At 43.6% G+C, this 18,238-nt stretch overlaps 1 protein-coding gene across 2 annotated transcripts; it reads right to left on the minus strand.

Moving 5' to 3' along the window:
* Window positions 1–218: 218 nt before the first annotated feature.
* Window positions 219–17,596, minus strand: LOC115108232 (AP-1 complex subunit mu-1). Of its 2 annotated transcripts, XM_029632339.2 has the most exons (12): window positions 17,407–17,594; window positions 16,627–16,783; window positions 16,238–16,305; window positions 15,967–16,097; window positions 15,575–15,722; window positions 15,246–15,372; window positions 14,747–14,889; window positions 14,067–14,138; window positions 13,766–13,924; window positions 13,454–13,579; window positions 5,853–5,928; window positions 219–1,111 (listed from the first exon to the last, which is right to left on the minus strand). In XM_029632339.2, exons 1-12 carry the CDS (start codon window positions 17,446–17,448, stop codon window positions 1,089–1,091), a joined length of 1,272 nt encoding a protein of 423 aa, XP_029488199.1. In that variant the 5' UTR covers window positions 17,449–17,594; the 3' UTR covers window positions 219–1,088. The 2 variants fall into 2 exon arrangements, with proteins under 2 accessions (XP_029488199.1, XP_029488200.1); XM_029632340.2 differs by lacking the exon at window positions 5,853–5,928 and having other exon boundaries at window positions 17,407–17,596.
* Window positions 17,597–18,238: the final 642 nt, after the last annotated feature.

Here is an 18,238-nt window from a genome sequence, read left to right on the forward strand (position 1 = left end):
GTGTTGTTGTTTATCTGTCGAACTGCTTTGCTTTATCTTGGCCAGGTTGTAAATGAGAACTTTGTTCAACCTTTTTTTTTTGTCACAACAGTCATGTTAATTCCACTGACCAATGTGAGGATAAGAAACCCAAAAACAAATTAAAGATCAAAATGTCAAATGAAAAAAAAATGTTTTAAAATGAATAAACAGATCATTAGAAAATAATACATCCTTAATAAGCATTCAGGGTTTTATTCTTAAGAGGGTTAATGGTGGCATAAAGGTACTGCAACTTTGGAGTCCTGACACAAACATAGAAACTAATGTGGCACATATTTTATTACAATTTGTCTATTTTAAGTGCTCACTTTGACCTGCATGAATGTACCAATGCACCCCATCTCATAACAGCCACACAGACAATATATATTGAAGCGCTTTTTCAGCCTGGAGTCAGGCTATCACCAAGTAAATGGAACAGAGAAATTAAGAAAGCTGTTTGTCAATTCACATTCACTTCTTATAACACTGTACTGTTTTGTTGGTCACAACTTAACACCTGAAATTGACCTATGAAACAAAATCTCAAGCATGTAATTTAGATGGAAAAAGGGGAAGTACCTTTTTTCTTTAAAAGGAGTGTCAGTCCCGCTCACTTATTTCAGTTTTTAGTGGGCAGGATAGATAGAAGGACAGAATAGAGGGGAAGGACAGAAGAGAGAGAAAATAGCAGTGGTACAGATTCAAACCCATGCTGCAGGGGTATATGTGATCTGGAGACAGCAGCTTAGAACGCTAGACCACAGGGAAGTATAGGATCAATAACTGTATTTATTATTTGCAACTGACCTACCTTTGAGTAACTCTAGAAATATTATACATTTCACTGCTTTTGGAATACAACTGTAACCAAATAAAAGCCTAGATTCAGAATTTTCAGAGGAGTATCATTTTTGTGTTATGGCACTTAAATTCGAACCAAACCTTAAGATGGAAATGAAAACAAAAAATAACAAGACAGTTGACAACAACGGTCCATGACATAGGACTATAGGTAATTATACATCCTGGAAATATATGGGTCGGTCCTTCCTCTGCTGCAGCTTCTATTGGGTTCGGAGTTGGTAATCTGGAGGAAAAAAGGACAATTATTAAACAATTCGCGAACTCCATTTCGCTGACAGTCATACATGAATATTGACTGATCTAGAAACATCGGTTTGGCCATAAAAGCTAAGCGAATGCTTTACAGAGAACTCCTTTCCCTAACCCTTCCATCTTGACCTCAAAACACACATAATTCATTAACGTTTTAATATTACTCCAAGAGCCAATCTAAATAAAATGTGATTCGTCTTGTGGGAGTTGTCTCCACCCATTATAAACCTAACAGAAGAAAGACAATAAGTAGAGAAAACTCTTGTTAAAACCAGCAGAACCAGATCGAGGATAAGTTTCCTTATTTTATTTCCCTCAGACCAAAGACTGTGTGTTTGTAAGGAGATGTTAAGTTCCTCTGGTGCTATGCTTGGCAGCATGACTCGTAAATAAACATCTTAAATGCACATACATTTACAAATGGGAAGCACACAGCTGTGTGGAGTTTGGTTTCTTCGCTCAAGCCAAGTTCTGACTGCTTATCTGTTCAGGAATCTGAGTTTTGAGTAGAGGTGAGCATGACATCCGCACTCCCTCACACACATAAACAAGTACACAATCTGTTGTGTGTGTGTGTGTGTGTGTGTGTGTGAATGTACAGTATGTGTGTGTGTGGACTGTGCGGACTTCACTTTTGCGACGAGGGCATGCACGCAGCATGGGCCGGATTTAACAAGATCAGTACCGTCTGTTCGTGGAAACCTCTCCAAAATCACACTCTAGCCTTAAAGAACACAGCCTCAATTTCTGTAATGATAACAATAATACAATTTTTTTTTAAAACACAGTTTGTTATGGAAACAGTGTGGTGTGTGGAACGTTAGACATGGAGTGATGAAACCGCTTGCCCCACAAGCCCAGCGTATCTGGTTTTCATTTGCCTTAAATCATATCTGCTTTAAGAGCAATTAAGTGCAAAGCCTACGGTGGAGCAGTGTTTTTGTGGTTGCTATGGGGAACCAGAGGCACTTGGAACAATGGTGAACTGAGCCCAATAGTATTGTTACATGACGAGGGTTTGAAACGCACTACTGACATTTGTAAATCCTTTTAACGTGACGGTTAAATCCTTTAACGTGACGGTGGTTCGAGAAATGACGTGCCAAATTTGGTAGTTATGAAGTGTCTAACACAGACACCCACATGTGCATGCCACACACACACACACACACACACACACACACACGCTCTTTAAATATCATAACATGTTTACTTCTAGTAAAACGCAACGGTTCGCTTTCTAAATGTGGCTCTTCATATTGTTAGTTTGACAGAATGTTTTCATGTGAATAAAACTAAAAGACTTTTGACCCCTTTCAAAACAACTTTAACAGACCTAATAAAACTTCTAAATACCACTTCTCTGCAATATGACATTTCTTACAAAATATGAGACTTGAACTCTTGAATCCAGTCTACACATCAGTCTAAATTACCCCGACTTGCCTGGAGACATATTTCTAATTGTAGCGTGCACATGCCATGGGCTAGACAATGGGTCTGGTGGCTTATTCCCCCCCCCCAAGCCTCCTTGAAAATGACTGTCCTCTTAACCATCAAACACATGCTGGTTTCCTATATGGCTTTTGAGTGAGGAGAACATTAAAGGGGTAGAATAAGGCAGCGTAAGTCTTCAGGACTACTTTGGCTGTGGTAATTGATAGGCTGTGTTTACAGACCTTTACTACACGCTCATGGGAGGTCTCTAATTTGGTCCCATGCGCCCCTCTCCCCAGAAATGCACGCGCGCACACACACACAGCTCTTCTTGCGGAGACGGAGCCAACGCGTGGCTTTGCTGACTCAGGCTCCTGGCCGTGGCACAAGTCACACACAGGGACACGCAGATGAGGTGCCATTGGCTCTCCGTGGTCCACAACAAAGTGCTTGTCGGTGCATGGGGTAAAGCCACAGGTCCTTGGGGGTGGCATTACCCTGTCACGCCGCTCCTACACTTTCCACCAGTCTTCAACGACAGCCCAGTCCGTGACCTCACCGCCACCAATATGCCAATCAGGACCTACAGCCACATCAAGGCCCCAAGGGCGCTCTGCAAATAGGACAAGGCTTTTCATTCAGCCTGAAGAAACTGTCAGGCTGCCAAAGGCATCAAGGCCTCTAGTTGGGTTAGGGCCAGTGCTTTATTTCTAGAGCTGTACGGTGTCGTGTATCGCTTCCCCATAAAAGAACACTGGTCCTCTTCAAAAGTGATATGAAACGTGGAATTTGAAGTCATTTGTCTTTCATTGTTTGATAACAGTGAGATGTCACCTAGACATAGAATTATTATTATGGACCTTCCCCTTTTGAAGGTGTAGACGTTAATAGATGAAGTTAAAAAAAACACACAGGGCTACCACGCTTAATATTAAGGATGCCCAATTGATTTCATCAAAAGAGCTGAAATGCAATCTCATGAAAATCAAATCGTCAGTTACGGCTCGGGACATCTTTCTGCTAACGTTGCAGCTCTTTTGATCAACAAAATTACATAGGAGGGGAAAAAAAGACACAAAATGGTGGTGCGGTGGAAGTCTGCGGTGGGCCCTGGCAAGGAATCCGTCTGGAAACTGGTGACCAGTTTGGCCACCAGAACCCAGAGCTCATCAGGATGATGCAAGCAGTCAATTCAGGTGGCGTGGGCTATTCAGTTGGGGCGTTGGGGGTGAACGTGGAAGTCAAACTTGGCAGTGGCCTGAGCACATGAGGTAGCGTACATGAGATATCTTGTCTCCACACCTAGTTTGTGTAATTGCACCGTTGTGATCCGTGTTGTTTAATTGCCCTGACAGCTTCCATAACATGTCAACTTAAATCTGTTTAATTACAGGGTTGATAAGTGATAATAAAGTTGGATAAAAAAAAAAAAAAAAGTTAGGGGGATTAACTCAAATAAACAAAAAGGTGTAGTATTTGTTTAACCCTAAGCGGAACACACCACCCACATGAACATAACAAATACAGATGTATGGAAATGAGGATCTACACCTTCCCTTTTGGCGAGATACAACAGTGCTGTATGATGGCAGCGTTCTTACATTTTTTAGATCTGTGTCAACTAATGAACTCAGCCTATATACAGTACATCTACTGTAAGTGTTCAGCGATCCACCCACATTAAGGTCTAACCTCCCCCGTATGATATCTATCACCCATACTCAAGACAAGTAATTCAACAGACCCACCGGTACCTGTTTAATTAGATCCTATCAGAAACATTGTGAGAGGGGCGATGGAAAAAGTATGCTTTCAGTTTCAGCAGCCCTGAATTCCCCTACTCACATGTGCATTCCTAAATCATTCCTTGGCTAAATACACTGGCAATAACCCAGAGACAAAAGGTAAGATAAACATTTAAGAGCAAGGGCGTGCTCATGGAGTCCCTGTGGGCTGCCTACATTCGTCATCCGCTAACCCCAAACGGGATAGGTCACCATCGTTTGGCAAAAGCCTCTCCCCGGCCCGCCCTCCCCTCTAGCAGGTTCTCTCAGTACTCTGGGACCTCAGCGCCCCCCTCCTCCTGGTTTTCTTCCCTTTTTTCACTCGTTTTCAAAAGATAGTATCAATGTCAGCGTTGCAGCATCATTCATAACCGCTTCAGCATGTGTTGGCTTTCGCTCTCCTCGCAGACAATGGAGGTGGAACTCATCTATGTCAGAGGGGATTGAGACAAAATGGAGCCGTAGAATTCCCGGGACTCATATTGTCAAATATCATGATACCTTCGGGTGAGACTGGATCACTGGAGATATTGTTTCTTGTCCGTTGAATCTACTTTTATTGTAGTGAAAATATTGACATGAATTCCATCAGGATCAGCAATTCCGATTGGAGCCAAGCTAGACTTCTACTGTATCTTCAAGCCACACAGGCAGACAACAACAAAACCAGGACCTGGAGTCTGGCCTTGCATGGCGCAGACACCAAAGACTGCTCGGAACAAAAGATTCAACCCCCCGATTGACAAAGTATCAAAACAAACTGTCGGCGGAGACGAATGCCTTCCTCTGGTTGATATCGGAGGTAATGAATATGTTGGTTGGCTCTGCGGGGGCCGGTGTATAAGTAAGACAGCCATTAGTTGGGGTGTAGTACAGTATGACAGCTGGCCAGCGGCCGCCAAGAACAACGCTATTTCCTGGATGCTCCCTTCCTGCCAATTAGAGTCGGGAGGGGAGGGGCCCCCCATCTCAGACCACCTGCACAGATAACCTGATCAGGGAGAGAGGCCTGGAGGGAGACGGACTGCAGACTGTACTGTAGAGCCTTACAACATGGCACACAGCAGAGGGGAGATCATAGAACCACACAGCACTGCATGAAGCAGGGGAAAATCCAGTGAAGGAAGTTACAGACCACTTGGTTGCAGTGTCCCCTAGACTTATTCCTAGGCAGGGCAAAACGGTCCCTGAAGCAACATTCAGTGCTGCAATTACTAAAACTATTGAAACCAGTAAAAGCCCAAACATTTATGTGAGGGGCAACAGAGCAACGTGGGGGGCCCACCCAGAAGCAGACGAGCAGAGACACGTGGCAGTTCAGACATGCATAGTTCAACACATCAGATTGATGGCAGATGACAGTGCGTTTCATATGCAGATGTTTGGTGGCTGGGACAACGAGAGATCATTATTACAGTGTGGTGGGTTGAGGATCAGTCTTCATTGGGAGGTTTGGTTTTGAAGGGTGTGAATGTCTAGTTTTAGCCTTACCTCCGTTCTGTGTGATGTATCGAACCCATGGCAGAGCCTGGTAGCCACTCTTTTCAATGATCTTCAGGTAGCGCACCTGAAAACGAGAGTGAGCAAACATCACAAAACCTGTCCACCGTCACACCTAGCACAAACAGTGACTAAAGGGAGGAAGCAGTCAAATTCTATAGAATACATACACTGAGTGGACAAAACATTATGAACACCGGCTCTTTCCATGACAGACTGACCAGGTGAAAGTTATAATCCCTTATTGATGTCACTTGTTAAATCTACTTCAAATCGGTGTGATTGAAGGTAAGGAGACGGGTTAAAGAAGGATGCTTACGCCTTGAGACATGGATTGTGTGTGTGTGTGTGTGTCATTCAGAGGGTGAATGGGCAAAACAAAATATCTAAGTGTCTTTGAACGGAGTATGGTAGTAGGTGCCAGTCGCACCGGCTTGTGTCAAGAACTGCAACGCTGCTGAGTTTTTCACTCTCAACAGTTTCCCGTGTGTATCAAGGATGGTCCACCACCCAAAGGACATCCAGCCAACTTGACACAACTGTGGGAAGCATTGGAGTCAACATGGTCCAGCATGCCTGTGGAACGCTTTCAACACCTTGGAGAGTCCATGTCCCGACAAATTGAGGCTGTTCTGAAGGTAAAAGGGGGTGCAACTCAATATTAGGAAGGTGTTCCTAATGTTTTGACTTGCATTTCATGCCATTCTGAGCCTGTTTGGAAAACCGGTCAAGTAAAGTACATTGAATATAACAAAATAGGGTTAACTATACATGATACTGTGTTGTTTTTACAAGGACGATTATTATTATATTCACTTAAAATACTAACTTTAACAATGCCAATGTCTACCCATAAGGTCATACATGCCCAGCAAACAAAGCCAATGTCTGTAGATGATGGGAACTTCTCTCACATTCAAGAGAGAAACGAGCTGGTGGTTAAGAAACTTTGAGATATTAATACAAAATTAGGGAACTGGCACTTCCCAATCCTATGTGAAATGTCATAAATTCTTCACTTGCCCTTCTTGTGAAACTACAACCTATTGAACAAGACCCACCAAGGGCACACATATTGCATAATATTACATAACTGAATTTACCAAATTGAGCCATGTCACATGAGAGAACTTTGATAGTAAGCAGAACGCATGACAGGGAGTTAACTACTATTGTCATTAAAATCTCATTATTTACACTGAGGCCTATAAAACAAACAGCATAAATTAACATGCTTATCTCTGTGGTGAGCTTATCAGTGGATTGAGCTGCATATTACCCCCATCGTAAAACAGTTCACTATTGTTTCATGGCTGGGCTTTCGTTGAAACGAGGAGAACCTTGAGGCATTCAGAGAACCTAACAGAACAAGAGAGTGGGGGGATTAAGCCTTAAATCTTCTCCAGGATAAAATACTTGCAATAACCGCCCAGAGAATTACACTGACAGACAGACTTGACAATGTGTAAATGGCCACAGCACACCGCACCGCAGCCCAGCTCTCTTCACATAAATACTGAGCTTTTTATCAACACCATATGGGAAAGGTGATGTTTTTGCTTTAGGGAGTGAAACACTTTTACAACAAGGGTACCATGAATCATAACTGGGCCGTAATGAAGAAACCCCTGCTACAACAGGACACCTTGGCCCTAACAGGCTCCTCAACAAACACCTCTGGGTGTGGGCCGTCTATCTGGGGGTCGTGATGAAGATGCAACAGGCGTGCAAGTCGGCCACCCAAAACCGATCCTTCATCTTCCTCTCAGAAAAGGTTTGAACACTGCCGGTACCAGGACACACAAGGTGGTTCTTCTCATAACAGGAAGCAAACAGCTTCACAAAGAGGGTTGTTGTGTTCCTCGACAACAACAAAAAAAAGGCTACAATCCCGCATGCTGGTGCAAAGGCAACAGAGTTGGATACAAACACATAATTTACTCCACAGAGGTCAAATCGGTCTGCTGACCTGACCTGATCCATATCAGACTAGCGCTGTATTTGGACTGTGCGCTGTACAAATCGCCTCCCATTTAGGCGCACGACGCCTATTTTTCAAGTGTGATTTAAAATCTAAAAAAAGGGTGTTCGAGGCGGATCCTACACCGCCAATACACAATGCAGAATGAATATGTCTATATGCATATAGGAGGAGGACTGTCTGAACGGTCTCAGAGCTGTGTGTGTGTGTGTGTGTGTCTGCAGTCTAGACATTGTGAGAACAGGAGAATCTCAGTGCTGGCAGGTCAAGGCTAACACTAGTTAGGTCTAGTGGCGGTCATTGGCAGAACATGGGTGCTAGCAGGTCAATGCAAGCCAACAAGGACCATCAGAACGGCCTGGTGGTTATGTTGACATTCCCTAGCAACCCTCAACTATGTGATCTTCTCATATATAATCACTAAAGATGATAAATGATGTTTTTGTCCAACACATCCATTACATCTGGCCTACATTTATACATCCATACTTTTATCAGCCAGAATCATGCTGAACCTCCTAAGTCTCCTATCCTTGCTTAAAAGTGATATGCTAACTGAGCCAATTCAATATTTCATTGTTTCTATGGTTTTGCCAGCAAGACCAAGTCATAGTGAGAAATAGCCTTGATCAAAAGAGATGCAGGAATAGTAGCCACAGGGTGAAACAAGGACAGAGGGTTTTTCTCGTCCCGAAGTCTCCAACATTAGTTGACCTGTCTACAACTCTACACTGCCGGTGGTGAAATTGGTAGCTTCTTATTCCTACACTACCAGTTAGTCACAGACCGTAACAAGGTTGGCCGACGTGATGCTGTAATGAACGCAGCTAAATCGAGGTGTAGCCTACTGCTCTGTGTCCAAGTAGTCTGGTGCCTTACAAATTTAGATGTTTGTTGTTCTAAACTAACTGTAAGGCCAAAGCAGGCACAAACATTCGCACACATTCGTTCCAAAGTTTGGGGCACAGCCGGACCAAGCTAAGAATGCCATATTTTAAGGACACTCTCTTGAAATAGAGCAGATTTATCTTGGGGATGAATGTGTCCTCAGTGTGGAGGATTTCTCTGAGACGTTAGAGAATGTGAATACCAGACAGTAGTTGTGTAGAACAAGCGGTTTCTCCAGGCAGTCTGGTAGACAATTTACCTTTTCAACAGCCATTTGATTTGATCAGCATGAGGTCAGAGCTTCAATGAACGTTCAAGCGGAACTAGGCAATGAATCCGTCAAGCATCGTCCAACAAACAACTTGTTTGTGAAGTTCTCCTTTGAAATAACTAGGCCCACGGGATAGTTCTACTAACTACTGATAGACGTCTGATCATTTCTGTTTGTAACAGGAAGAACACTTTATTTACATTAAATGAAGACCAAATGATCACGTGCTTACAAAAATGACAGCAGAGGCACATCCATCAAATCGCATGTGAAATTGATACCACACCGGAACTTCTGTGATGATGCCTGTGCCAAATACAGTTATCATCTTCATACACAGTACCAGTTAAAAATAATAATAATTCAGTACATGATACAGACTATGATATATTTACTGTAAATAATGTAGTACATCAGTATTTTGCAGTTGGCCAAGCGTTCTGTTCTGGTGGTTGACTAGGCCTATATGGAGTACATCCCTCTGAGGGGATGGCGGGCCACGCCACTGTGTCTGAGGGGAGGGGGAACCTGGCTGTAATTATCCCCTGGAGGGGGACAGATGAGCCCTGATGTGGCTTCCCCCCCTACCATCAGCAGGCTATAAAGAAACCAAGCAGCCTATGCCTCTGGAGCAGCCCAAACCGCTCTGGTGGTAAACTTCCCTTTTCTACCTCAGATGGGATATGGCTGGGGGGCTTAATGCACATCTGCCTGTAGGCCTGGCTGGTTGGCGGTGGGGTAAAACACCACTTTGATATACCACGCTGTCTAATCAAGGAGTTGATGATGATGATGTGGTCCCCCCCCCCCCCCTGGTCGTGTGCGAGAGACCGGGTAGCGTGGTGAGCGTGAGTGTGCAAACACATGGTCACACATGCAGCCAGGCATATGCAGAGGCACGCACCCACAGACACACACACACACACAGAGCAGTAAGTGGCGTACTCCCTGTAATAAGCCCAGGCTGCATTAATGTTCCCTCAATGGTAGCAGAGATCCTCGGTGGCGTGCGGTGGGCTCCGTTGGAGTGGCCACAGGGGCTCTGCACAGTTCAAGAGGCCCTGGAACACCAGCGTAGCGACCTTGGGGTCAGCCAGGGCCACAAAATAGCTCCCCATCAAAACCCCTAAATAGTAGCTTCTAGTAGCTAAAAGTAGCATCTCTGATGAAGGCTCCATTGATCTCTGGTTGAGTGAGTTATTTTGAGGGGCTTCGGTTTACAAGCAACACTTTCCTCAAGGTGCCCCCACTAGGGTTAAATAAGTGTGGCTGTTACGAGTGCATCTTGTAGTGATGATGAAACCTTTCGGAGAACATTCTCTGGTAGAACACTACAACAGGAAGACACTGAATGTCTCTCAGTCGCGCCATTGGATTACGAAATCCCTCATTTTCCGATATTGCCAAAACATCCTCATTTACAGAGAATTTCAAGCAAAGTGTAATTTAATCCTCTGCCTTTCAATTCTGTGTGGGACGCCACTGCAGAATATTGATATGGGAGGAACACCAAAAACGGAGAAAAGCTCTAATTTAGCAGAGCATGTTTGGCTCTAACATTTGGGTAAAGAAATATAAATCGGGCAGATTGTCTAATTTATTAAAACAGTTTGATAGGGAATTTGCATAGAGGGTAAAAATTGAGAGAGACCAGGTAACATATCCTGTGGCTCTACTGGCAAGACAAGAGGCCTTGTGAACACATGTCATACGCTCGTACAAAAAGAAAGGAAACCAGCCCAACGCACACACACAAACCTGCTATGGAAGGTAACCACCAGACACCAATGCGGCTTTCCAGCAATGTGACCCGATGTCACCGCTGTGAGCTAGCATGGCACATTTACAATACGACACAAAGGAGGTGTAGATAACAGGCTTGAGTTTCTCCTGCTTTACTGACTCTTAACTCAACTTTAATAACCAGTTCCCTGCACCCCCAGAGTTCCTTCATTTGTGTTTAGCCAAATGTGTGGTAGGTTAGAGATGTCCCTAGGCAAACTTGAAAGTCTAAGCTAGATTGTTACGAATGATGAACATTTTCTGCGGGTACAGCACAAAAACACAGCGCTTGCAGCACAATGGTATTTTCCAGAAGATCATTCATATTCATCCCGAGAGTCCTGGGAAATACTGCAAAAATCTGATTTTTTTTGTTTACTCGTTTTGCAGAAGGAGTAGCTATTCTTTCTGGAGTCCACAAAGTGCCCATTTAAAGCGTTTCAAACCAAGATATGGTGAAAATGCCAGGGTTCTCCCCAAATAAGAGGGACGTTGCGACAGCTTGTCAGCGCCACTATGTAAAGATTTCAGAGCAAATGAAACTGATATTTAGTAATGATTGAGTAACTATCTTTGATCGCCAATGACATTGCTGTGAATTGCAAAACAGGCCATTATCATGTTCCTCAAATTCAGTGCGTTTCAGCAGTGGGTCATCTCAACAAAGACTGCACTCAGGACGCACCGAGAGCATCGAGTCAAATGAACAAAGTTGCTAAGCTTGCTAGATAACATCCAACGAATGACAGAATCTCTCCTACATTTGGCAAAATGGGAGTTCATGATTATACAGATAGCAGATCAGCTCATGAATAACGGGGAGATGAAGAGAGGAAATGTTTTAAAAAGATACCTTAACAGGGACAAACTCTGTTAAAAAAATAAATAATAATAACATCCATATATACTCTCACACCGTTTGTTGATCACGCATTCTCTACCGAAGCTCAGATGGCCAGAAAGTAGGAGAAAAGCAGGGGGGGGGGGGGGGGGGGGGGGGGATGTTATAGATGTATTTTGACATGCATAGGCAAAAAAAAAACGTGCTTCGATAATGCAACCACAGAATGAAGTTAGGGTTTTTCGCGCGAGACAGGAGTAAGGATTTGGGGTTTCAGTGCAATTGAAGAAAAGCCTAGGCTCTATAACAGGAGAAGACTTCCCCTCGGGCCTCTGAATTTTTAAAAGACTGACAGATGTAGTGTATTGTGCATAGGGGCCTATCAAATGTGTGACTGTCGGAAGTCACAACGAAAGCTCAAAGAGGCACACATTTTTTCCTAGGCTGTACTGTAGGGGTTTCCTGTAGGGTTTACTAACTGCATTCGGGTCGCGTGTGCAGTCCGGCAGTGTCAATTATGCGTGTGCTTTGAATTTATGGTGACTTTGTGTGAAGTAAATATCCTAGACTCAAGGCTTCCATGCAACAACCTGTTTGGATAATGTGCTATTTTTTTTTTTTTGTGGAATTGCAAAAATGCCACTTTAAGGAAAAAAGTAACTTCCCGGGTCTTGTCATTTTATTTGGGGGGGGGGTAATGTGAAGTGTTCCCGGGACAGTCCCAGGATCCCGTTTACCCATGTTAATCCCTACAATAGTGTAATGTGTTGACTTCGTAGCTTTTGTATTCCTGTATGGAGACGCAAACGGTTTGTTTTAGTGCTGATGTGAGGGTGTGCGTCTCCATAATAAGTTGGCCATGCTTGTTTTTCACCAGGAAACAAAGACCCGAGGCGAGCAAACCCCGCACTGAGCCAACGAAAAGGCTTTCCTTTGATTCTCTGGGCTCTGATGTAATTTCCCTGGTGTCAGATCTGGAAGCAGAGGGCTGAGAGAGAGAGAGAGCTTGACACTGATCCAGAACACTGCCCGACTTAAATAAGGACCTGAACACTAGTACTCTGCCCCTAATTGTTCTCATCTTAACCAGCCCATCTACTACCTATTGAGCATTCGGTCTGAGTATTATTGGTAGAAACATTTCAATAAAACAGAGCAAAACAAAGTTAGTCTTAAAAGCAGTGAGTTTTTGGTGCTCCCGAGTGGTGCAGCGGTCTAAGGCACTGCATCTCAGTGCTAGAGACGTCACAACAGACCCTGGTCCGATCCCGGGCTGTATCACAACCGGCCGTGTTCGGGAGTCGCATAGGGCGGCGCACAATTGGCCCAGTGTCGTCCGGGTTAGCCCTCTTTGTAAATAAGAATGTGTTCCTTACTGACTTGCCGAGTTAAATTAAATACAAAGTGTGTGGAGCAGTTTATTTTTTGGCAGTTGCCTGATGCTGGCTATACAGTACCTGTGCAGAACTATTTGATTGTGTGTCCATCCTTCTGAGTGTAGCTTGTCAACGACACCTTAACTCTGTAGTGTAGATATGTTACAGAGAGACCCACCAGACCAACGCTACAGTGATGTTGTTGTCCCTGTGTTGACTGACAGTCTGTTGTACGGTCTGTATTAAAAACGACAACAGTTCTACATACAACAGAACCATGCACACACGACACCAGTCTTTGAAGCAGCAAACCAAGCACACCTCAGGTTCTCAGCAGGAGCAGCCAGACCTCATCTGTGTTACAACAGCGCCATCCTGTGTTTGAATGTTTCCCAGTCACAGCAACAAGAGACCCCTGGAGGATAGAAGAGGTACTGCAGTGAGGATGCTCACCTGGATGCCAGAGGTAGTGAAGTAGGGGATCTCAAACTTCACACTGATTGGGGGCTTCCCCTCCTTGTCCTCTGCTTCCACACTTGGCAGACCGAAGTGGGCTCTCATCAGATACTCTTTACCCCCCTGGGACAAGACAAAACAGAGCAAGAGTTAGGATAATGTGGACTTTGTTTTACATAAATGTATCCAGGTCAGTTAAGTGACACATGAGGTCTTTGTGGTTATGATGATGTTCAGACACTCAAAAGAGCCGCACTTTGAGAACTATGGTCTACGCTAGCATGCAGTCCAGTGTGTTGTTGTGCTCACCGGGAATGACTTGATGGACCAGACAACCTCACTGTTCTCTGGGATCCACTTGACACTGCCCACCGTGGTCTTGAACTTGGGCGAGTCTGCGTCTGTGGGAACTGGAATGTGGATCTCCACGTTGTTGGCAGTGGAGCGCCTCTTGAACTGACTCTTGGCCTTAGACACAAAAAGAGAGGCTAATACATGGCATGTCTGAAGATCATGCTATTTGCATTTATGATAGCTTTGTGGTCAACTATTGATTTGATACTAGAGCATACTGTTAGCTGCTGGGTAACGTTTCAGGGCTGGTGTTTACCTTGATCATGTACTCGATCCTGCTGTGGGAGTGTTTCTCTATCACCGACTCTATCCAGATCAGGGGCTTCACCTAGGGACAACACATTTCATAGGCTTAAAAAACAACAACTCATCAATACAACTAAAGGGTCATTTCTGCATTGACACATCTTTCTTGCACACACAAAATGGCATGCCATTATCTCATATGCATAAATAAAATAGCAATTCCTTAAAGCTGAAATCTGCATAAGGTGAAAGAGGGTCACTGTCTGCCCCAGCGCATTTGTTATCGGTTTTGTTTAGTTGATGAAACGGAGAAAAAAAAATGGCAATAAATACTCTGCTATTCTATTGCTCGTGCAATGATGTGCAATTCCCGAGGGGGAAAAAAACAGTGTTAGTTGTTTGAAGTAACTTCTTAATTGCTTTAATATTGCAAAACGGACGTGGCAGTTTCACCAAGTACCGATTCCAGCTTTAACTTGTACACTTCTAATTGGATGCCCATCCCATAAAGGGGGCGGTTCCCTGGACAGAGATTAAACCTAGTCTTGGACTAAGAAGTCCTTTCGATGGAGACGCTTCATGAACATTGTTTCTTTTCTTTGTCGAAGACTTCATATCTTTGTAAAAACAAGACCCATTATGACAAGCCCATCTAATGAAACTGGCCTCTCTCTCTCATACAGTACCCACGTGTGTGTTGAGGCGGTAGGACATGAGCTCAAACTCTCCATCGGGGGGAATGAAGGAGATGGTACGGTCATTCTCAAAGCGAGACAGACGCACACACTGGTGGAACTTCGTGTCCTCCAGCTCCACTGATTTACTCTTCCCTCCTGTGGTGAGCACAGCGACAGAGAGAGTCAGGGCATGAGAGGATTGTACCTGGTACAAGTATAGTTTTCTGCAAAAAAATACAAGCTCTGTTAAGAATTTAAATAGATTAGAGGTAAGAGCTGAATCCTAACTTGAAATATGTGCGCACAGCACAGCACACAACTCCAACTTCCTTGCAAATCATACAATGATACCGATGGGAAATTCTAAGCAAAAGGCTAAGTCACGCGTTAGTGTCTAACATTTGGGATGAGAATACAGACAGAAACAGCTTTGAAATCTGACATGCATTTGTATTTTAACTGAACTGTAACCAATCCAGTGACACAGTGACACACAGTGCAGAGGAACTCACGGCCAGTGTTCTCAAACAGAACTTTATCATTGAGGCCCAGACGCAGCTCAGGCATCCCTGACAAGAACACACGCATCTTGATGGAGCCCACGATCTCACTGCGCAGCACGTTACCGTTCGCACTGACCTGCACAGAGGAGAGAAAGGGGGAAAAGTGTCAAACCGTTTACAACAATTTCAGAAATGCGTCTACGTTCAAAATGGTTGATAGTACTTCAATAAAACACTGAATAATTTTGTCATAGAGAAATAATAAACATTGCAAGCCAAGAATGTATTAGAGGGAGGCGAGTGTTAGACTTAGAACACGACGTGACAAGGCGCCGCACCAGAAGATTAACAGACTCGATGACATCCAGGAAGACTTCATTCTTCCTGTACTTGATGCCCTCTGACCTCCAGGACACAGCATTGGTGACGGTGGCAGGAGGGCGCGGGCCCCCTGTGTCCAGCTTGTGCCCCTCTTGGGTGATGTACCTACAAACAAACAGAGACAGACCTGGTGAGAGGACAGGACAACAATGACAGGAACTGTCTGTCTGCAGCCATACTGGGTGTTTAGGTGAAATGGAAGATAAGTTGTACACAGTATTGTAGGTCACTACTACGTTATTAAATCATGTTTAACTTGGAGGAATTTTAAACTGTTTAATGGAAGCTAAACATAGGCTTGTACAGAGAGAGTTTTGTAGACAGAATAAGGGCTAGGTAGGATACTCACTCTTGAAGGATCTTGCTGTCAGTAGTCTGAGGATAGCCAAAGTCCATCAGCTCATCCATCAACTCATAGATGATGACAAAGTTATCTCTGATACTCTCCTCTTCCAACTCTTTAAAATACTCTGAGAAAACCTGCAGAGACAATAGGCTGAGTCTAGATACAACACTTTTTTTTTTTTTTACCAGTTAACCACCAGTAATACTTATGGGTTATTGGAAAATAAGACTACTGCACACCACACACCATTATAGAAATACTAATTGTAACTCACCTGGATAATTTTGTAGAGGAAAGAGAAGACCAAGGAGACACAGGCATTTTTCTTAGACGTTGCTACAACTGATGGAACATTTGTTAAGGTGAAAAGTTGATGTGGGGCTTTCAACATAAGTCGACTTGTATCTACCTTAAAAAAGGTGGCCAGTTTGAGAACAACTACAAGTGGAATTTGCAAGAAGTGAACCATTGAACTCTCAGCAAGAGAAGTAGTACTTTGACCTGAGCAGTCAAACAAACCATCACTCTCCCTTTTACCCAGAGCAAAATATGGAATCGTTTCCCATTTCTATTGGGAACCATATATTGGAAAGGAAAAGGAATACTGAGGCAGTAGTCATTCTAATCCCGTGTGAGAGGTTGAGTAAATGGCAGTAAGGATACGGTACAGATTGTTGTGTTTGATCCACATGAAGCGGACCCCTCCGTGGGCCAGGATAGGGGATAAATTGCCCTCCTCCTCTCTGTCCATGAGGATGGGCATAAAGTGCTCAATCTCTGACATGTCCACATCTCCTCTGTAGTTACGACAAACCAGAACCTGGAGCGGTGAAACAAAATCAACAGGAACTTACTTCTCTAGCTGTCTCTCCGTCCGACATGGTATGTGCCTCCTGATGACATCCTGAACTGGCATCCTGTTTTCATCTCATCAAGTGTCTTTGATATGGAACACAAACATCTACATGGGTCTAACGGGACTTTGAATTTGAGGCTTCACATAAAGGGTGTTCTCATTCTCAAACAGGCCTTAGGATGGGGGCAAATGTTGGTGATCATGATGACGTCCATGGATGGTCAGGCTTGTGATACTGTTCATAAGGCCACCACAACCATTATCATAATCATGCAGAATTTGGCCACAATACATTACGTGATTCATTGAACCCAATCTGATCCTAATACCAGTCTAGCTGGGTGGGGTAGATGCTAGCTAAGTAACTAGCTACAATGTATATTATTAATATCCTGTATCAACATCAAACGCTAGCCATCTCAAATTCACTATTGTATATGTCTTAGAATGTAAAGTAGCTAGCTACATATTGTAACTTGGCCATCAAATTATGTGATGCATTAGTAAACATTTTAATGTGAACCATGTTAGATTAAGCTAGCTAACGTTAGCTCTTTAGCTGGCTGAGCTCATCACTTTCCTCTTACCTTGCCTTTAAGATCTAACACATACACCGCACTTGCTGACATTTTGCTAGTCCTAATTTACGAGTTGGTACCGGTGAAAAATATTTAGAATATCTAAAACATGCGGCGGTATGGTAGCATCCACCTAGGAGTGCTAGGTGTTACCGGCTAACATCAGAGAGGAAGAAGCGAAGCGAGAGGGTTTACTCCGCCCAAATCTTGTCCACGAAAACAAGACCGCGAAAGTGAGGAACTTTTGAATATGAGTGTCGAATTTGGTCATCAAAATAATATAATTGCGAATTTGCTACGTGAGGCTTATTTGATCAAATATACGTTTCGAGATCGATTGTTACGAATAAACTAACGCACGTGGTATTTCAACAACAACAAAACGACTTTATATCAGAATTCTGCCTATTGTTGGCATGAGTATCTGACCTTATTAGCTAGAATGGTCCAACCTTTTCGCCTCCTCCCGTCTGCCTTCAACCTTTGAAGACATGTATTTCCATTGTTGGAGCGATTACTCGACTATCTTGTCAATATAATAGAAAACCTTTGCTAATATTTACAATTATATTGCTCTACTTCCGGGAAGCTGTCTGTCTATTCCCAACACAAATATTGCCTTCATACATAATTTGCTACATATTTTCTTAGATTACAAGTTATGCTAATTGTAATTAATATATTGAGTGACTACACTGTATGCATGTGGTGTTATAAGAGACCACAGCTCAGCCCTCTACTTTACAATAGAAGGCTCTGCAATTGGGCCTGGAAAATGCCACCTGTCGTTTCCCGTTTCAATCTTGACAGCAATGAACTACACACAACCAATACCAATGTA

Source organism: Oncorhynchus nerka, linkage group LG24, assembly GCF_034236695.1.
Source record: "Oncorhynchus nerka isolate Pitt River linkage group LG24, Oner_Uvic_2.0, whole genome shotgun sequence".
Classification (NCBI taxonomy): domain Eukaryota; kingdom Metazoa; phylum Chordata; class Actinopteri; order Salmoniformes; family Salmonidae; genus Oncorhynchus; species Oncorhynchus nerka.